The sequence below is a fragment of the Anser cygnoides genome, chromosome 32 (genome assembly GCF_040182565.1).
Source record: "Anser cygnoides isolate HZ-2024a breed goose chromosome 32, Taihu_goose_T2T_genome, whole genome shotgun sequence".
Lineage (NCBI taxonomy): Eukaryota > Metazoa > Chordata > Aves > Anseriformes > Anatidae > Anser > Anser cygnoides.
Window position 1 is genome coordinate 3,312,091 of NC_089904.1, and position 19,918 is coordinate 3,332,008.

At 61.9% G+C, this 19,918-nt stretch overlaps 1 protein-coding gene across 3 annotated transcripts in view; it reads left to right on the forward strand.

Annotated features, from left to right (window-relative positions):
- Positions 1–19,918, forward strand: part of LRP1 (LDL receptor related protein 1) — an 89,444-nt gene that overhangs the window by 31,825 nt on the left and 37,701 nt on the right. For all 3 annotated transcript variants that reach the window (XM_066985783.1, XM_066985784.1, XM_066985785.1), the window contains 10 exons: positions 12,138–12,300; positions 13,474–13,696; positions 14,001–14,190; positions 16,023–16,166; positions 16,405–16,641; positions 17,250–17,430; positions 17,879–18,101; positions 18,352–18,541; positions 18,967–19,092; positions 19,655–19,795. In XM_066985783.1, the coding sequence (XP_066841884.1) occupies positions 12,138–12,300; positions 13,474–13,696; positions 14,001–14,190; positions 16,023–16,166; positions 16,405–16,641; positions 17,250–17,430; positions 17,879–18,101; positions 18,352–18,541; positions 18,967–19,092; positions 19,655–19,795 (1,818 nt within the window). The remainder of the gene's footprint in view (positions 1–12,137; positions 12,301–13,473; positions 13,697–14,000; positions 14,191–16,022; positions 16,167–16,404; positions 16,642–17,249; positions 17,431–17,878; positions 18,102–18,351; positions 18,542–18,966; positions 19,093–19,654; positions 19,796–19,918) is intronic.

The following is a 19,918-nucleotide window of genomic DNA, read 5'->3' on the forward strand; positions in this document are numbered from 1 at the left end:
TATTTTTAGGGCAGTGTGTATTTTTAGGGAGCGGCCTCACCCTTTGCTCTTACAGGCGACAGCCTGAAATTAGGCAGGACGGGGCTGAGCTTTGCTTTCTGTTCCCCCCCCCCCAACGGTTTGAGGTCTGCTTTTGTGCGCTCCTTCTGCTTTTTTTAAGGCTTTCTCAAGTTGAGTTTGGTCTCTCCCCTTGGTTCACGGGAGGGTCCTGTGGGGTTTCTTCCGGGGCATTCGGGTTTTCATTTCCTGCAGCTGTGGCTGGTGGCCAGGAACCGCGGGCACAGGGGATGGCGACTGTGGCCCTGTCCTCCAGTTTATTGCCTCGGTCTGGGGGTCTGGGTTGCCGCAGTCTCCCCGCATGATCCGGGTCTGGTCCCCAGGGAGGAGCGCACATCACCGGCGTGAAGGCTTGCCGTGGCCCCTCGGCTGCCCGCAGGCTTGATCTAGTGATCTGGCAAGGGTGAGCCGGGTGCCCCAGCCATGCTGCTGGGCAGAGGTTGTGTCTGGAAGGCAGGCCCAGCACCCCTGACAGCGAGCAGCCTCCCTGGCTCGTCCTGAAGCCCCTGGGGTGCCCTCGCTTGGCTTTGGACTGCGGGAGGTTGATGGCGTGGGCAGCAGAAGAGAGCTGGGATTGTGCTCGAATGGAGGGAGCTGCGGAGGGAGAGAGAGCTCGGACCAAGAGGTGGGCAGGCAGCGGGGCAGGACCAGAGCCTCAACGCCCGCTCTGCTGCCCCTCTGCCGTGCCTGAGTGGGGGCAGGCTTTGGGGCAGTTGTCCTGGCAGCTGCGGCTCCAGGAGGTTGTCAACCTCCCGAGGACAGCCTTGTAGTCATGGACAAGAGGGGAAGGGAGCTCGTAAGAAGACCGTGTTCAAGTCCGAACAAGAAAAGGTGCCTTGCTTTGCTTGTCCTCCTGATCTGTTGCTACAGCTTAGAGTAGGAAGAGGGGAATTCAGCTCGCCTGGATGGGAAAACTCCTGATTTTGCCCCGGGATGAAGGGAAGAGTCTCCTTCGCAGGAAGAAGGGCGGCAGCAGCTCCTGCATGCTGTCCCCGCTGCTGGTGTGTGGTGGGTGCCTGCACATGAGCTGCGGGGGCTCTCTGTGGGGTTACATGGCCGTAGGGTCACTCCTCCAGCGTGCAGGAGTGAAACCGCCTCAGGTTTGGGTTGCTGAACCGTTTGGCGCCGATTTTGTTGGCTCTGATTTTCAGACGGCTGTTGGCCATCCTCCCTGCCCCGGGTCCCAAGCCTGGGTTGGATTTTGGAGGGTTCTGATGAGGAGATAATGTCACTCTCCTGCTTCTCCCTGTTGGGACGCTGAAGAGACCTGTCAATCCAATTAGTGGTTTCTCTCTTTATTTGCTGCTTTATGGCATTTATCTACTAACAGCAGGAGCCAGACTTCCCTGGTGCCTGCTGCTTATGTGGCTTGAGTTGGCATCTGATGGGGAAAGACTGATGCTAAAGGGCTGAAAATTAGCAGCCCCCAGCTGTCACCGGTAAGTCTGGGACGGTGAAATGTCACAGCCCACTTCTGATAGGAGCTGTGCTTCCATGCCTTTTTGTCCCCTCTCCGTTCCTGCGGAGAGATTACTGTCACTTGTGTTGTGGGAGATGTGTTAAATGAATACTATTAGCAGGGCTTGCCAAGACCCACTGAATGCTGAAGCTTTGCTTTTCCCCAGTTCCTTGCACTGCTAAACCCTTTCTTCTATCACAAGCCTTGAGTATTGATGCACTTTTTCATGGTGGCTGTCCCTTGGTTCCCAATCACATGCTGCCCGGGGACGTTTCTCACAGGCAGTGATTTTCTCAGTTGATTTGAGGCGTCCTGTTCCCTGCCCCCGCATCTCTTCCAGGAGCATGCTAAAAATCAGAGGCTGGCGAAGTCTTCCACCCCTTTCTCTAAGAGAAGGCAAAAAGAAAAAGTAACAAAAAACCCCACTCATTTTGGAACTGATTTATTTCTCACCGCATCAGCCCGTGCCGTCTGCGGCAGGCAGAAGCCCTGGGCACCTCTCGTGTGCAGGAGCTGCAGGATGCAGGGCTCAGCGGCAGTGCCGGCACCGGAGGCTGCGCTGCAGCTGGGAGGCGATCCCTGGCTTGTGTTGCAAAGCAGCGAAACCCACGGTGGGGAAGGGGTGGGGGACGCATGCCCCCTTATCGCGGCAGGAATTTGGCTCTGTTCCCCGCCCCCCTCTCTGCAGGGAGCTCAAAGGCAGCACCTCCGCATCCAGACCCCGCGGGACTGCCGGGGTCTGCGGTCAGCACCCCTGGGCGCCTGCAGCCCCTGCCCTTGGTCCTCCCTCGCCCTTGGGTCTGTAGGACCGCGGGGCTGAGACCGGGGAACGAGCTCTTCTCTGAGCTGCGCAAGAAGGGCCTCGTCCTTCCTGCCAATGCTGAGTCGCAAAAAGGGGAACTTGTTTCTTCTTTCCTCCCTTTCCGCTTTCTCTCTTTCTCTCTCTCCTCCGCTCTGTGTGAAAATTCCAGTCCTGTTTCTAATCAGGGAAAATCCTGGCAGGCACCGAATATGTGCTCACATTCAAGGACAAAAAGGAGTGTGTGTTGGTGTGTGCAGGGGAAGAGCTGCTCTCTGCAGCTTGCAGAGGTTTTCCCCTGCTGCTCAGACAGTCGGCCCAGTGTCTGCTCGGCCTGCTGGCCTTCCCAGAGCCGAGCCGGCTGCTGGGAGCCGAGCTGCGGGGAGCTGGGACCCCGTGAGGGGGCTGCTCCCCAGCGGAGCCCCCTCAGTCCCCAGGGAGCCCTGGGGGCAGTTCCTTCCACCGGTACTTCCAGCCCTGTCCTGGCCCTGTTACGCTTGGGGGTTCCCCTTGCTGGGGCGCGGGTCTGCTCCCTGTCACCGTCCGCGCCCCCGGTGCTGCGCCTGCTGTCTGGCCGCTGGCGCCGGGCTCTGCGGCGCTCCCAGGCTTCGGCCCCAGCTCCTGCCGGCCACACGGGGCTCAGTTCCCTCTGCGGCTGCAGGCTTGTAGGGTTCATTTCAGAGCAAGACTTGACCCCAGTTAGGCCCTATCCTCCCCGGCTGCCCTGCCGATGCTCGGCGGAGGCTCGGGCGCCACGGGTCTCCTGCGGACCCACCTTGGTCGGCAGCTAATCCCCGACCCTCCGGGGACCCGCTGGTCCCGTGCGTTTTCTCAACCAGATTTCAGCCTCCACGTGCTTCCTGAGACAATGTTCTCATTTGTTTGGAGTTGGCCTTCCGAGGAATTTCAAAGCAAAACAAAACAAAACAAAATCTGCTTTCGGGCTTTCGCGTTGCTAAACCCCCGCTGGGTGAGCGGCAGGCTGGCCACGGGGAGCCGCGCTGCGCTCCGGCCGTCCCCTTCCCTGTCCCCGTGGAGGTTTGCTGTGGGACCGCTCCTGCCACCCCTGCTCCCATCCTGGGGCTGCTTTTTTGGGAAGCGCCCGGTGCGTTCGCAGCTGCTTGCACGAGTCCCTGAGTCCTTCAGGCCTCCCGGGCTGGCCGTCCGGCTGGCTTGCTGCGTGGTCACCAAAGGGACGAGGGAAGCGGTGTGCTCGGGCTTGCGGTCGGGTTGGGGCGACCTTAAATCGGATCCGTGCCTCGGTTCTTTGCAGGTGAATTGAGAAAGGCAAAATCTGGCCCCGCAGCGAGCTGGGGATCGAGGCGCGTGGTCCTGCAAGGAGCAGTCCTTCGGGGTGCGTAAAGGACGCCGTTAATGGGCAGCAGCTTGACCCAGCCTCTCAGCGTCCCAGGCTTTTACTGCGAGCGCTGCGATTGCCGCGTTAAAGCCTCAGCTCCCGGACTGGTGCGATCAAGTGATACTCGGCTTTCAAGAAAGGGAAGAGTTCGTTGCTTTTACTATGGAAAAATACTAGAAAACACGCGTCAGGAGACCGAAAGCAGAGTTTCTCAGAGGATCTCCTGGTGGTTCCCCCCTTTCCCTGTTCTTTCCCTTTCTTTTTTTCCCCACTTCTCAAACGACTCCTGACTTTTTGCATGGTACCGGTAGCTCCACAGCGCCAGGGTTCCTTGCCCTGAATGCATTTATTGTGCCGCGAGGTCCCTGGTGCCGGTACAGCTCCTTTGTGGCTCTGGAGCTGGAGGTGTCTGAGCCTTGCTCCCCTCGGAGTGCCGGGGAGGTGGCGGCGGCTTTGCCGGCGTCCCCGCGGAAGCCGGGATGGGTCCACGCCAGCCGTGCCCGCGGCCGCGCCGGTGGGGTCTGCGGGCTGGCGTCCAGGAATGTCGGCTGCCTGGCGGGACGCGGCCAGGGTTGCTGGGAAAAGACTGCGGAGCCTTCTCTTGATTTATTATTTCTCGTTTTAAGGTTCGGTGTTTTCTTTGTCTTTTATAAAACAAGCCCCCAGGAAGGGGTTTGAAATAGTGGGACATTTGATCCCGAGTGCATTATAAACCTTAAATGATAACAATCTGGCCATTATTAAAATACCTTCCTGGGCAGCATCTATCTAAACAAGCATGTCTAGGAGGTTGTTTTCATTGACTCCATTTCAGCCCTGTTACTCGTAATGACCTGCTCTGTTGCCAATAAGCAGAAATGCTGTAGGGTTTGGGACAAATTGATTTCAGGGAGATGTTGGTCTACAGAGAAATCCAAGTACGTTTCTTTCCCCACTTTGCATGGAAAGCTATTTTTCTTCCTTTCTGCCTCGTTCTAGCCAAGAAAGAGGCTCTGATGTGAACTTCTTTGGCAAGAAAGAGGGATGACTGGTAATTTCATCTGCTGATCCCTTTCTTTCTTGCTTGCTTTTTAACTGTTGATGACTGCTCGCATAGCAGCAACTCACGAGAGCCGGGGACGTGATCACCTCCTCCTGCTTCACCTGATGCGGGTTCTCCGGCGGGGTGCTCGCACCCACCCATCGGCTCTTTGTGCTGGGGGGGAGGTGAAGGCTGCGGTGGTTTCAGGCAGCCCCTTCGCCCGGTGCCTGCGCGGCTCTGTTCAGCGTGGACGCAGACGTGGGGCGGGCAGGGTGCTGGAGCTGGGGGGGCCAATGCGCCCTGCCGGGGGAGACGCGTTGCCCGCGGTGGGGTTGCTGCGAGGGGCTGGGCTGCTGACCTGCAGAGGCGTCGATGGCTCCCCGGGGCCGAGCAGGACTCTGCTCTTTGGGGTTCAATTCCTCTTTGTGCTTCCTGCGTGAGAGACAGGGACAGAGGCTTGGAGAGGGCTGAGCAGGGCCTCGGCGACGCCTGGAGGCAGCGTGGGGCTGGGGGCAGTACGGGGCTGCCGGCAGAGCCCCCAGCAGAGGGGTTCAGCGTGCCCCTGCTCTGGGGAAGGGGCAGATCTTTGGCTGTGCTGGGGCCCCGAGGGCTGCGGGCAACAGCCCCGTGCCGCGGTGGCACCATGGGGGGGACGCAGGGGACAGTTCGGGGGGGGGGTTGGGCTCTGCTGCTGGCTCCCTTCCTAGCAGAGCTGCGGAGAGGGGCTCCCTGCGCTCCCCCCAGCCTCGGGCAGCGTCCGTGTGCTCTGCCAAGCGAGGTCCTTTTCCTGGCGGGGAGCCCGCTGTGAGTCCTGGTTCAACGGGCTGCATTGAGTTTTCGTTATGCAAAGGGGAAAAAAAAAAAAAAAAAGAAAGAAAAAAAAGGGGAGGAGGAAGAGGAAGCAAAAGTGCTTCGGGTTACGCAAGAGCCTGGTCTCGAGGGGCACTGCCTTGTTACGTGGCTGTCAAAGCCTCGTGCGGGGCAGCTGCGGGAGGAAGGCCCCAGCCCGTGCCGCCTCCTGCGCGCATCGTGCGCGGCTGCTGGGGCTGGAGGAGGGCCGGGGTCTGACCGTGCCGGGGGCAGCAGCCCCCCACCCTGGTCCCGTCCCTCCCCGCGCGGCTGCCGCTGCCCTCCCGTCCCCCTCCGGCAGCGGCAAGGTGCTGCTGCTCAGCACGGGCCGAGCCCCGTTTCCACGTTGCTGCAGAGCAAAGGGCAGAAGTAATTCCCCCCGTTAATTGGGATCCTCTTGTGCGCGGAGACGTGTTTGAGTCGAAGTGGCAGGGAGCACGTTTATTCCTGCAGACGTCCGTCCGCCCTGCGCCGCCGCTCGCAGCTCACCCCGGTGCGGCCGCGCTCTGCTGGGACCGCCCCTGCCTGCAGCCGTCCCTGTCTCAGCGTTCCCGGCCCTCGTCCCCTTGCCCTCCCCAGAGCACCCCGATAAAGCTCCCGCGGGTTCTCGCTGCCCCCCCCTTGCACCCACAAGCAGGCCGAGCAGCCTGTCCCTCGGCCGGCCTCTGCTGAATGCCTTTGTTGGTGGAATTGCCTCATTAAGGAACAGTAATTAAAGTCCCTTGGCTGTCCTCTGCAGCCGGGACGGAGCTTGCCCCAGCTCTCTCCTTGCTCTTCCCACCTCCAGTGCCGCAGCTGGGAAAGGGGGGAGCAGGCTGGGGTCTGGGGAAGAGCCCTGGAGCTGGGGAAGGCGACGGAGGGGGCCGGGCAGGGGGCAGGAGGGGGCCGCCACCCCCGGGGGGGGCAGTGCAGCTCGCAAGGCTCGCACGGGCACGCGGCGCACGCATGGAGGCCGCAAGCATCCCTATGCGCGCCGAGTCAGACGTCCTGGACGTGGGCCACAGGCTCCCACCCAGCAGTTTCTCCTCTGAGCTAAACAGCTTAACGGAGTTGGTTTTTTTTTTTTTTTAAATATATTTATTTTTTTTAGCTTGGTTTTCTAAGGAGACCAGGCTGACGTGATGGTGCTGGCTGTACCCGCCGGTGTCTGGCCCGTCCGCAGCGCCTCCTCCTCGCTCGCAGGCTGGCAGCCGATGGCAGCTTCTGCTGCAGGGGCTGAGCCGGAGCCTGCAGCCCAGGGGGGGGTTAGCTGACCCCAGGCCAAAAATCAGCTGCCCGGCATTGGCACAGGGGCACGGAGGGACCCCAGCCCTCTGGGGATGCGCGGTGGGACCCAGCCATCCCCATCCCTGCCGGCCGGGGGAGGCGGGTGCCCTGAGGGGCCGGAGTTTGTCTTTGTGCCTGTCCTGTTAGCACACTTTAATTAAGGAAAATTGTCCCCAGGAGCAGTGTTTACCCACGGAGCAGTTTGCCATTACAGAGAGCGTCTTGTTCTCCGGGGCAGAGGATGTGTGTGGAGGGAAGAGACAGAAATTCCTTCAGATTATGGTATTATGTAAATGTATCAAACGGATCATTCCCTATAAAAAAAGAAAGTAGGAAACCAATGTATTTGAGCAGCCCTGGGGACTGCATTCCTGACGAGCCTTCGTTCCTCTTCTGGAGGCGTTTTTGAACTGAAACATTTGGCGACTTCTCCAAGCTTTTTCCTCGGCAGCCGCGTGCCGGGGGCTCCCGGTGTGCGGTGGCACGGCTGGGTGCTGGGTGCTGGGTGCTGGAGGCAGCCCCGTCCCATCTCCTGGGCTGCTCGGGCATCCCGGTGCGACTCCTGTCCCCACTGCGGGCTGCTCTGGTCACCGCAGCCGTAGCTGAACTCGTCTGGTTTTCCTTCGGAGGGACAGTCCGTACCACCAAAGCACTGAAAGCAAAACACGTAGGTTGTTTTCAGGAGATGAATTTGGACCTAGAAACAACATGCGAGTAGCAGCAGCAGAGCTCGGCTGAGCTCCTCGATGTGTGCTGGGGTAAAGTAGAAACGCACCTCGTCAGAAAGGTGAGCAAGGGGCTTGTATGATTGACCTTGTGTTGGAGGGTGGCGGTGCTTTCAGCTGCCCCAAAGGGGGAGTCTGGCAAGGGAGAGCTCCCCAGCAGAGCTGGGGCCTCTCCTGAGCAATTCCTGCCCTGTCCTGCCCCGGCTGCCCCGTGGGGAGTGCTCCCTTCTAGCAGTAGTCAAGGAGTGGGATTTCTTCCAGAGCGCCGCAGCTCTTCGCCTCTTACACGCTTAAAAGTGCAAGAGTTAGGGTGAGCCTGACTTGCACGCATCTTAATTGCAGCTGTTCCAGAATTGTGTCGAAATCCATGTTTTAGTCTGAGACAAGATTGCATGTTTCCTTCCTCCTTGTGTCAGACCATAATTGATGTATTTGCAGAGTGCACAACAACTGATTCATGCAGAGGAAAGTTATGTGCTGGGTCAGCAAAGCTAGTTCCCCAAAAAACCCACAGTCTTACGGTGCTTGACTTGCTGTGGGGTAAATCAGATATTCCAGGGCTTGGGTTAAGGAAGGGAGAGCCTCCGGCAGGAGCTCCTGGAATGGCTGCTCCGACGGTGAACCGCGTGCGCCAGGGAGCTCTTTGTGCAGGACAGGATGCTCCCAGCCCCACTGAGCACAGGATGGGGTTGGGATCGGGGGCAGGAGAAGGGTATCGCTGGGAAGACTTGTAAGGGTCGGTGGGGCCAAGTCCTAAAAACTCCCCTTCAGCACGTCCCTTCCCTGGCTGGGAGCAGCGTTGCCCTTCAGCCTCATCCTTGGGCGCGGGTCAGGTATTCCTGCCGCGCTCCCCGAGCGGCTTCGTGCTGCAGCAGGGTCTCCGCGCGCTGCCGGAGGAGGCCGGGCTGGAAGCGACCTTCAGCCCGATGTGAAGAGCCACCGCCGGTGCCCCCGTGCCGTGCGGGCTGCAGAGGTTGCTTCAGCTTTCTTCTTCTACTGACCATGGGAAGGAAGAAAAGGCAAATCTGAGCCCAGTGCCACGCAGATTATTTTGTGGCAGGGACTTCGGCAAGTGCTTCGTCAGGGTCAGCGTGAAACCAGGAAACATCTGCGCAGGGTTGGTTTTGGAGCTTGCTGAAGTTGCCAGCCCACCATCGTTGAGCAATGTGCCACTGACTAACTCCTTGGGGCTGCCTTCCCTCTGTCCTCCCTCTGCGTGCCTCCTCCCTAAAAGGGACCCAACGGGCAGAGCCCTCTCCGGCATCCGGCCCCGCACCAGCCGCGTTTGTGGCCAGCGCTTCTGAGTGGGGCCAGCTGGCATGGGCCGCAGCGATCCGGCCCTAATGAGGTTAGTTAGCTTCTTCCAGGAAAAGCCTTTAAAGTTCACGTCCCTTCTTCTCTGTCCCCCAAGCTCCTTTTCAAACGCTAGCAAATAAATAAATCTTAGCAAATGATTTTTGCATGTTGCAATTGTTTGCAACACCCAGCGCCGATTGAGCAAGGAGGGAGACTTGAGTCTCGGCCGGGGGCCGGGAGATGCCCTCGTAGGCAGCATCCCTCCGCCGCTGGGGGCTGCCCCCTCCTTGTTCCTCCCGTGGTCCCTGAGCTGGGTCACTGAGAGGGCTTTGGCTGGGGCACCTCCTGGTCCCCCCTGTCCGGCAGGGGATGGCGGGGGTGAGGAGAAAGCCCCGACCTTCTCAGCCCCCCCTCCCCGAGCTGTAGTGAACTGGGGAGAGCTCTCTGCACGTTAACGCTGGGGGGTAAAAATTGACGTTAGCTAAATTCGCTTCCACTGAAAGTTCAAGAGGAAAACCAGGTTTAGCTGAGGCTGCAAGAAAGAACTGATGATGATAATAATAATAATAATAATAATAATAACAACAACTGATTCCTGCGAGGGGGGGGGGGGAGGAAGGGAGGGAGGGATAGAGAGCAGGGAGAGGGAGCAATTTGAAAAACAAAAGCCTTTGAGGAGCGTAATGCTTTCCAGCTGCAAAAATACAGCCTGGGAGAAGAGCAAGTGCTTGCGTCACCTCCAGCTCCGAGCCCGCGGCCCGGCCCCGCTGCCCGCCCCAGCGATGCCCGGCTCCGAGCAGGGCCCCCCCCCGCCGGGCCGGCCGCGCTGTGCTGGAGCCAGGCATCGCTGCTCCCCGTGTCCCCTTGGTCCCCGGGGTCCCAGGTGGCAGCCGTGACGGGGACGGGCATTGCCAGAGCGTCCCGGGAACGTGAAAGGGGCTGCGGGCCCTGAGGAACGAGCGGTTTGCGATCTGCAGCTGGTTCTGGCCGTTTTCCCTTCCGAGCTGCGTTCAGCCTTTGGATGCCATGCTGGTGAGCTTCCTCCCAGCTGGAGGAGCTGGAGACGAGCTCGAGCTCGGCTGGGAGCGCTCGGTGAGGTGGCAGCGGCCCCGTTCTCCTGGAAGGGGAACAAAAACGGGGCCTGAGTGCGCTGGGTTCGGCCAGACGGCAGCTCCTGGCCGGGGGGGAGGAGGGTGGCGAGGAGAGGCCAAATCCCCGTTGCTGGAAGGATTTGCCATCGAACGACCCACGAAGCCAGCCCCCGGGAGAACCTGAGCGAGGAGGGCTTCTGGTGGGCCTGGTGGGCCGGGCTGGGTGCCCGCAGGTGCCGGGGATGGCGCCAGGATTGCGCCGTCCCACGGGGTCCTCACCGCCCCCCCCCCGGCCGTCCTGTGACTCTGACTCAGCGCCGCGCGAGCTCCAGCCAGCAGCTGATTTTTGGGGAATTTTTGCGAGTCCCTTCGGTGGAGCGTTCCTGGCCCTGGCAGCGCTGCGTGCGCGCTGCTGCCGCCCCCTCCTCTCATCAGAGGCCGGTGAATCAGGGCCGGGGGTGGAGGAGGCGGGGGCCGGTTGGCGTGGGGAAGGCGAGGGGGGCCAGGCCCAGCCTCCCCGACACCCGGGGGGCACAATGCGGCCCTTGCCCACCCCGCACCATGCCCCCAGCCCAGCTCCAGCCCTTGGGGCAGCGGCTCCCACTGCCCTGCGCTCCCTGTGGCCCCGGGGGGCATCGCCTCCGCCCCGGCCCCGCTCGTCACTCGCTGCACGTTGGGCTCTCCGTGTGCCTTTGGCGTAGCTGCTTCGGTGCTAATTCCTGAGCCCTGACTGTTTCCACTTATTTTTATGAGATAAATCAGGCCGGGTGATAGCGGCGGGACATGGCGAGCCTCGCCTTTCCGGTCGGTCATCGGTGCGCAGCCCTGGCCCTGGGGTGCGTGACTGCCAGGAAGACATCCCCGTCCCCAGGGCCAGGGCTTGGCCTGAAGAGCTGAACGGGGTGTGCAGCAGTGGGAGCTGGCCCAGGTAGCTCAGGACTTGGGGTTGGTGTTGACAGGGCACCCACAAAACCACCGGGTGCTCATGAGCTCGGCGCTCGTCAGCAGCCGGGCAGCGCCTCGTGGTGCTAGAGCAGGGAAGGGCTTGATGTAATCAGGCTGAATCCTGCAAGCAGGGGGAGTTGGGGGCATTGCAAAACGTCCTGGCTTGATTCATGTTTTCCCTCCCTGTGCGCTCTGAAGCTTCTGCGCTAGTTAATAATTCAGCAGTGTCTGGCTCTGCTCCTCTGGGGCTGTCTGGGTCCCAGCGCCGCGGGGCAGTCGCGGTGCGGGGCCGCGGACACCTCAGCCCTGGCCCTGCTCCGCCTTGCAGGTGGCCGGGGACAGCAGCACGGTGTCGCTGGTCGGGGCGAGCGGCCCCGGGGTCCTCTCCAACCAAAAGCACCGGGGGACAAAGCCCCCACTTTCACCAGAGTACCCGGGAGCTGCAGCCCTTGCCCTGTCCGTGGGCCAGGGCCAGCAGGGAAGGGGAGCCGGGCAGCACGCAGCAGCACCCTGCTTACAGACAAAGAATTTGGGTGCATCAGGTTTATCCGATTTAACAGGCTTTTGCTGGTTTAATTAAATACTTAAACTTGGCGTGCCAGATGCCGTCGCTCACCTGCTTCGGGGCTCGGGGCGTCGTTGCAACGCCGGATTACCGCTGCCTGCTCCTTGCCTGAGCAGGGCCCTGCCTGCTGCTGCCCCTGGTCTCGATGCTGCAGTTTGTGCTCTCCTTCCTGCTGCGCTAGTCGCTTCTCCGGGAACCAGCTTCTGCTGCCTTCATCCTCGGGAGGACCTTTCCCTGCTGCCCGGCCGGCATTGCTGTGGGGACCCCTGTGCGGCCGCGTGCTGCATCGCCGCTGGCGCGGACGCTGGCAGCGGCAGCGCTGCCCAGTGGTGGCAGGTCCTCAGGACGGACAGCGGGTGCAGAGGAGGGGACAGGTTGCCACACTGATCCAGGGCTTCACGGTGGAGCAGACCCTTCCCCTACCATGTGCAACCTGGGCCAGTGGGCACAGCCTGGGCAACAGCGAGCCTGAGGGGGCCGCTCTCGGCTCTGCTGCTGCCGTGCAGGGTGAGGAGGGCCAGGGCCCTGGCGTGCTGCAGCTCACGGCTTCTTCACGGCTCACGTGTGCTCACTTCTCAGCTATGTCCCTGCTTGAGGTGCCTGGTGGGCTGGGGGGTGATCAGGGAACCTGCCAGGGCTCCTCCCTGGGCTTCTTCTCCCTCCCTGCCTCCCTAACCTCTCTTTGCCTCTCTTCTCCCGTGGCCCAGATGTGGAGCAGATGGCTATCGACTGGCTCACGGGCAACTTCTACTTTGTGGATGACATCGATGACAGGATCTTTGTCTGCAACAAGAACGGAGTCACTTGCGTCACGCTGCTGGACCTGGAGCTGTACAACCCCAAAGGGATCGCGCTAGACCCAGCGATGGGGTAAGAGCTGCTTGCCGGCTGGGAGGGTCGGTGTTGCTGCAGCCCTGCAGAGGTGGAGCAAGCTGGGGGGGACCAGCTCCCAAGCCGTCCGGTGGGCAGCAGAGATGCCGCTGAAGAAGCAGCTCACCCCCATGAGGGTCCCTCCGAGCTTTAGCTCTGCCTGAGTTCAGCATTTTCTCTCCCTTGGCTGAGATCCGGGCCATGTGCTGTAGGATGGATGTGACAGCAGTTTTCAGCAGCCCACTAGCAGCAGCTAGATTTGGAGAGGGTTTAGTCCTTAGAAGGGGGTCAGAGCAGCCCGAGCCTGTCTGCTCGGCTGACACTGCACGGGGGACAGTGCTGGACCGGTGCAGCACTGGGGGATGTCAGCGTCTAACCTGAGTCTTGTAATTAACTGCCCTTGGTGAGCAAGCGTGTTGTCCTCGCCTCTGGGGCTGGTGGCATCTCCTGTCACCGTGCCTGCGTCTGGAAGCCCCTCTGCTGGACTGAGCGGCTCCCTTGGGTCTCTTTACGCAGGGTGCTGCAGTCAGGGAGCACCGCTCCCGCAGCTGCCTTTGCAAAATCTCCTGCATGGGGAGGCTGCGATGCCGGATCCCTGCAGAGGCTCAGGGTGTGCGTGGCAGCTGCTGAAATGCAGCTCTCGGGTGCACGACGCCCAGGTAGATGAGCTGGGTTGGGTTTTAACACGTCAGCTGGTGGAGGGCCCTGGACCTCTTCCTGGTGACACCAGCAGGTCTCAGTTCAAGCGCCGGCTGCCTGTCTCAGCATCTCTGCCTGGGTTACTGCAGCTCCTCGGAGCTCCCAGGGCCGCCACGCCTGGCAGCGCTCTCGCCCTTCAGCTGCTGGCAGCAGCCACGTGAGGGGTGCTCGGTGTCTGCTGAGCCAGGCGCAGGCTCGCCTGCGTTGCAACCAGTGCTTGCCTGTGCCCGAACGTGCCTGCATCAACACAAAGGTGCAGCTGTGGATGGCACGCGTGCTCGGGGAGGCGTGCTTGCACGTGTGGATGGCTGGGAGCCTGTGTGCACGGTCCCGTGAGCGTGCAAACCTATGTTCGAACGCAAGCCCACGTCCGCAAGTGTGGACGCGCGCTGTCTGCATGTCTGCATCCTCTCTTTCTCTGGACTGGAGGTGGCATCCAGGCTCTGAGCTCCCCTCTCTGCCTTCCTCACGCAGCAAGGTGTTCTTCACGGACTACGGGCAGATCCCCAAGGTGGAGCGCTGCGACATGGACGGGCAGAACCGCACCAAGCTGGTGGACAGCAAGATCGTCTTCCCCCACGGCATCACCTTGGACTTGGTGAACCGGCTCGTATACTGGGCTGACGCCTACCTGGACTACATCGAGGTGGTGGACTACGAAGGCAAGAACAGACATACCATCATCCAGGGCATCCTGGTGAGTGGGGCCAGAGGCAGGTCGGGACCGGGGGCTTTATCGCAGAGCGTGCTGGAGGGACACCTGAGCTTAGCCTGCCGGGAGCACTGGTTCACGAGCTTTGCTTGCTCGTTTCAGCAAATAAAAGCCGTGAGCAGCAGGTCCTGCACTACCTGACTGCCAAGCCCCATCCCCTGCCCCCATCCCCATCTCCAGTGGCAGGGAGTGAGAGCCATAGGGCAGGAATTCAGGGGCTTCACATACCTCGGAGCCAGGCTCTTGCGTCTCCTAAATTCCTCATGGCTGTCTGCGTGGTGCCTTCCAGATCGAGCACCTCTACGGGCTGACCGTCTTTGAGAACTACCTCTATGCCACCAACTCAGACAACGCCAACGCCCAGCAGAAAACCAGCGTCATCCGGGTCAACCGCTTCAACAGCACCGAGTACCAGGTGGTGACGAGGGTGGACAAGGGAGGAGCGCTGCACATCTACCACCAGCGGCGGCAGCCCACAGGTGGGAGCCCTGACCTGGGAAAAGCAGCTTCTTGGAGCCTGAAAGGCACCAAAGGGGGAGGAATGGGGTGCAGAGGGCCCCTGGTTGAGCCGTGGCCCGTCTGGTACAACAAGTGGGGTCACCATCCCTCTCCCTGGGCAGAAGGGGTGTTCAGGTGTCAGCGGTGGCTGCGTTGGAGCAGTTTTCCATGGCACAGCGCTGCCTCCGTGTGTAGCTGCTGTGCTGGGGGCTGGTGTGAGGCTGGGGGGGTGTTCTGGGTTTCTGGGGACAAGCTGCACCTCCCGAATTTCCTGTGGGACAGATTCACTTGCCCAAGCTAGAGATCTCACTTCTGCTGCGCCCAGTTAGCTTCATGTCCAGCTCCCGTGCCCATGCTGGATCAAAATCCCCAGCTGTGAACCCTGGAGACACCTGGCCCTTACGGGTGCCGCTGCTCCACGAGAGCGAGCAGCCCACGCCTCGCTGCGTAGGGGAGACAGCAGGGTGGAGAGGGGCTGGCTCGGAGCAGCCCCTGCTCTTCCTGCTGCCCTCTCCAGGAGCAAAACCTCGCCGCAGAGCAGGTGTCCTGGCTCGCAACCCGCTGTGAGCCCATCCCCTTCCCACATCTGAGGGGAGCCCGGGAGCTGCGCTCCCACTTGTGCCTCGTTCCCTTGACCGCATTTCCTTGCCGCACAGGTTGGCGGGGCGGCTCTTCCTCCAGGCTTGCACCTTCCTGGGAACCCGGGCTCAGGGGCTGCATCGGCCCTGCAGGCTGGGCTGGGCTCTGGCACCGCTGGGGAGGCTGCTGGAGCTGCCTGCGTGGGCAGAGCGCCGGACGGGCTGCGGCGCACCGGGATGGGGACGGGGAGCTCACCATCGGCAGCTGCGCAGGGGCGGAGGCAGCGGCTGCCAGGCACGGCCGTGGTCTGCGGAGACGTGCGAAGCCGCTGCCCACAGCAGCCTCCCGGGCGAGGGCAGAGCCTGGGGCTCCTGCTCCGCAGGCAGCAGCGCTGGGGTGGGTGCCTCTGGGCTGCCGCCCGCCCTGGGGTGCCCCCCGCCACCACCGTCTCCTCCCCGAGCTGGAAATGACAGCCGTCCCCAAGGGCCGGCCGGGCGGCGCGGCGTGATTGATCGATCACGTCTCGCTAGAGAGCAAAGGGAAGTGGGAGCAGATGCAGCATCTTGAAATATTAATGGCTGCCTTCTCCAGTGCTGCGTGCCTTCTGTCCCCGCTGGTGCATTCACCCTTTGATGGGGCTTTGTGCTCCTGGACACCAGGAGATTGCAGGAGAGTTAAAAGGCTTCGGTGCTGCGGACATCACCCCCTCCCCTGCCCACATCCTTCCCCGTTTGTCTGCTCCACCCCCAGCACCTTCCTGCAGTTAAATCAATTTACATGTTTAAAATCCTCTTAGTGTCTGCAGCCTGCTTGGCATTTTCCAGAATATAAAACTAATCGGGAGATTTCTGCACGGGGAACGGCCGTGCTTCGGGAGGTTCTGGGCCAGGCGCGTGCAGTCTCTGGCCCTGGGGCCCCACGGGGACGTGTCCCACCAGCAGCCCCTGCAGCAGGAGGGCTCGATGCTCGCAGGGGCAGCACGGAGGCAGCGTGGCCCAGCAGCTAGAGCAGTATGCCGGGACACGGGGTGCTGCTTTCTGCTCCTCCCTGATCCAAGTTCTGGGACAGGCCCCTTCCTATCTCTGCCCCGTGCCATGCTCGGCTCCTGGCTGTGAGGGGGCTCCCCAAGCCCGGAGCCACCAGACGAGGACAAGGCTGTCCTTGTGCTGCTTCGACGGTCTCCGGAGACAGTAAATGCACCCCTGAACCCATCCCCTGCTCTCTCTCGATGTAGTGAGGAGCCATGCCTGCGAGCCAGACCAGTTCGGCAAGCCGGGGGGCTGCTCGGATATCTGCCTGCTGGGGAACAGCCACAAGACTCGCACCTGCCGGTGCCGCTCCGGGTTCAGCCTGGGGAGTGACGGGAAGTCCTGCAAAAGTGAGTCCTGCCCTGTGCCGGGGAGCCGCGAAGGAAGGGGGAGAGGGGGGCGAGCGGCTACCCCGCGCTGCTCGAGGGAGGGACCGGCTGGGCAGGGGGCACGCAGGGCCCGGAGCAAGCAGAGCTTCTTGATTCCTTCCCCCCTGGCTGCTCGCCCCTGCGCTGTTGCAGGTCTGCGTCAGCCCCTGCCCTGCCAGGTCGGGCTGGTGGCGACGGTGCTGCCCCCTTCTCTCTGCAGAGCCCGAGCACGAGTTGTTCCTGGTGTACGGGAAGGGGCGTCCGGGCATCATCCGCGGGATGGACATGGGGGCCAAGGTGCCGGATGAGCACATGATCCCCATCGAGAACCTCATGAACCCCCGAGCGCTGGACTTCCACGCTGAGACCGGTTTCATCTACTTCGCCGACACCACCAGCTACCTCATCGGGCGCCAGAAGATCGACGGCACGGAGCGAGAAACCATCCTGAAGGACGGTGCGTGGCCGAGGGGCGCAGCCTGCGCCCTCACCGGTGTGTGGCCAGGCTCGGAGCTGGCAGCAGCTGCCCTTAGTGCGTCTTCTCACACGACGGCAGTGCTTTTGTCTGCTTCCTTGCGTATTTGAGCCTTAAAACTAAGGTTTGGAGCTGTTTGGGTTTGTCTGCAGACCGATGTTGAGAGCACGGGCCCCAGCAGCAGCGGGTGAGGGACTCCTGGGCTGTGGCTCGTGCCAGGCACAGACATCCCCTGCCCCCAGACACACCCTCACCCTTTCCAAGGCAAAGACGAGGAAGGGGTGGAGGATCCTCAGCCCAGGTCCCTGGGGCTACAAGGTGGCTGATCTCTCCCACTTTGCCCGATGAATTCCTTTTTCGGCAAACAGACCGAGGATGCTCCTGAATTCATCTTTCCTCAGCCCGGTTCCCTCGGCTCCAGCACCTCTGGAGGAGCTGCGTGCCCTGGGCAGGGGGCCGTGTTGTCCCCTGTTGGGCTGAGCTGGAGTCGGGCGGCGATGAGCGCACCGTTCATTTTATGGGGCCATCCATCGCTTCCGCTCCTCGTCTTCCTGCTGTTGCCTAACTCATGCTCCTGCTTTTCTCCAAAGGCATCCACAACGTGGAAGGGATCGCTGTGGACTGGATGGGGAACAACCTGTACTGGACCGACGATGGCCCCAAGAAGACCATCAGCGTGGCTCGGCTGGAGAAGGCCGCCCAGACGCGGAAGACGCTGATAGAGGGGAAGATGACGCACCCCCGAGCGATCGTGGTGGACCCCCTGAATGGGTGCGTGGGCAGGCAGGGCTTGCAGGGGGGCACATGGCCATGGTGGGGAGGACCCCCCTGAATCTGCAGCTCTGCATCCTCACGGTGTGTCCCTGAGCCCATGGGCGCTTGTGGTTGCTCCCAAGCTGTGACAGCGGGGCCACGCAGGGCAGGAGCTCCTGGAGCAGTGATGGCAACAGCTCCTCCGGCCCAGAGGCTGCTCTGGCCGCAGGGGACCGGAAACTTTCCTGCTTCCCCAGCTGCCCCAGCTGCCCCATTCCTTCTTCCCCATCTCCCATCCCTTCTCTTGCCATCTCTTTCACAGCCGGGTCTCCTCTGGTGTGCTGCCAGTAGCAGCAGCGTTGCTGTGGGTGGGAGGCCACTGAGCTGCCGTGTTGGGCTGGGGTCTGCGTGGCCGTAAGCACGGGGGAGGTCTCTGGCGTCGGTGACAGCTTAGCATCTGTTGCAGGTGGATGTACTGGACAGACTGGGAGGAGGATCCCAAGGACAGCAAGAGGGGCAAGATAGAGAGAGCCTGGATGGACGGTTCCAACCGTAACGTCTTTATCACCTCCAAGACCGTCCTGTGGCCCAACGGGCTCAGCCTGGACATCCCAGCCAAGATCCTCTACTGGGTGGATGCTTTCTACGACCGCATCGAGATGGTCTACCTGAATGGCACTGAGCGGAAGGCAAGTGGAGGCCCCACAGGCTCCTGGTCGCTCACTTCCTTGGGGCAGGGGATGTGGGCAGTCCAGCCTCGTCTGGCTGAGCTAGCTGCGGGTCTGCTCAGCAGGAGGCTGGCTGCATTCAGCCGTGCTCGCCTGCTGCCTTGTCCCGTCCTCTGCCCTTTCTCTGCCCCGTCCCCTCTGTCCCACCCTGCGGGGCTGCCCCAAGCACCCTACCAGCTGACAACGAGCCTCTGCCTCCCTGCACACGCAGATCGTGTACGAGGGACCCGAGCTGAACCACGCCTTCGGGCTGTGCCACTACAGCAGCTTCCTCTTCTGGACCGAGTACCGCAGCGGCAGCATCTACCGGCTGGACCAGGCCTCCAAAGTGGTCAGCCTGCTCCGGAACGAGCGCCCACCCATCTTTGAGATCCGGATGTACGATGCGCAGCAGCAGCAAGGTGCTGGAGCCGCCTCCGCCTGGCTCCGTGGGGCCCTGCGGTGAACAAGGGGTCTGGAAGAGGAGTGGGACTGGAGCAGGGCCTGAGGAAGCGCCCCATCCAAATCGCCTCCCACCTCTTTTTGCTTCCTCTTGGTCATGTCCCTGGCACCCCATCTTTCTACAAACACTGTGATTGCTCTTCTCATGCCCTTCCCTCCTTTCCTCTCCTCTTTCTTCCCTCACTCCCTCCCAGGCTTCCTGTCTGGCTGAGCCAGGCTTTGCATCCCGTCAGGGTCCCCAGTGCCTTGTGTGGCCAGAGGAATTGGGGTGTCCAGCCGGGTTCCGGCCGTGGGGGGTCCTGGGGACCTGGGTCAGCAGAGCCAGCCGAATGAAGTCCCTTTCTGCTGGCCCAGGCAGCTGCTCACCCCAGCCTTGCCTCCGCAGTGGGCTCCAACAAGTGCCGCGTGAACAACGGAGGCTGCAGCAGCTTGTGCCTGGCCACCCCCCGGGGCCGTCAGTGTGCCTGTGCCGAGGACCAGATCCTGGGAGTGGACTCTGTCACCTGCCAGGGTAGGGCTCCCGCTGGGGCAGCGCCTTCCCGGAGGGGCGGGCGGGGGCGCGGGGTCTGCAGCTCTGTGCGGTGGGGGCTGGATCAGGAAGGTGGGTCAGGAAGAGCCCGCGGGCAAGTGGTGTTACCTGCTCCGGGTCCTCCTCTTGCAGCGCGGCAGTAGGGCAGCAGCCTCCCCGGGGAAGCACGTGGAAGCCCCCGGTGGGGATTGCCGCGCGGAGGTCGGGCGGCGGTGTCTGTTGGGTGGGTTTGCTCTGCCGCAAGCTTGGAGCAGAGCCAGGCTCACGATGGGGAGCCTGGGCTGGGCTTTGCCAGCTCAACTGAGGGGGGAGAAGCTCCGCCAGCAGCATGCCCGTGCCTGCAGGCTCGCCCAGGGTTGTCCCCCTCCATCGGGCTGCTCCGGGGCCAGTGCTCGTGGGCACAAGTTTTTCTGGAAGCTCCTGGGGCTGCGGGGCAGTCACGTAGGCAGCATGGGGACACGGGACTGTCCCCACTGCCCTGTCCCCCTGCACTTCAGCCAGTCACTTGATTAAAATCCTCTCCCCCTTTGCTTTTCCCTTCCAGCCAACCCATCCTACATCCCCCCTCCGCAGTGCCAGCCCGGGGAATTTGCCTGCAAGAACAACCGCTGCATCCAGGAGCGCTGGAAATGCGACGGGGACAACGACTGCCTGGACAACAGTGATGAAGCCCCCGAGCTGTGCCGTGCGTAGCTGCCTCCTGCGCGGTGGGAGAGCGCAGTCTGTCTCAGATTTTTTCCTCCGCAAGACGTGGAGGAGGAGCGGGGCTGGGATGGAGCAGGGCAGGTCCTGAGCACGTGTCTCCCTC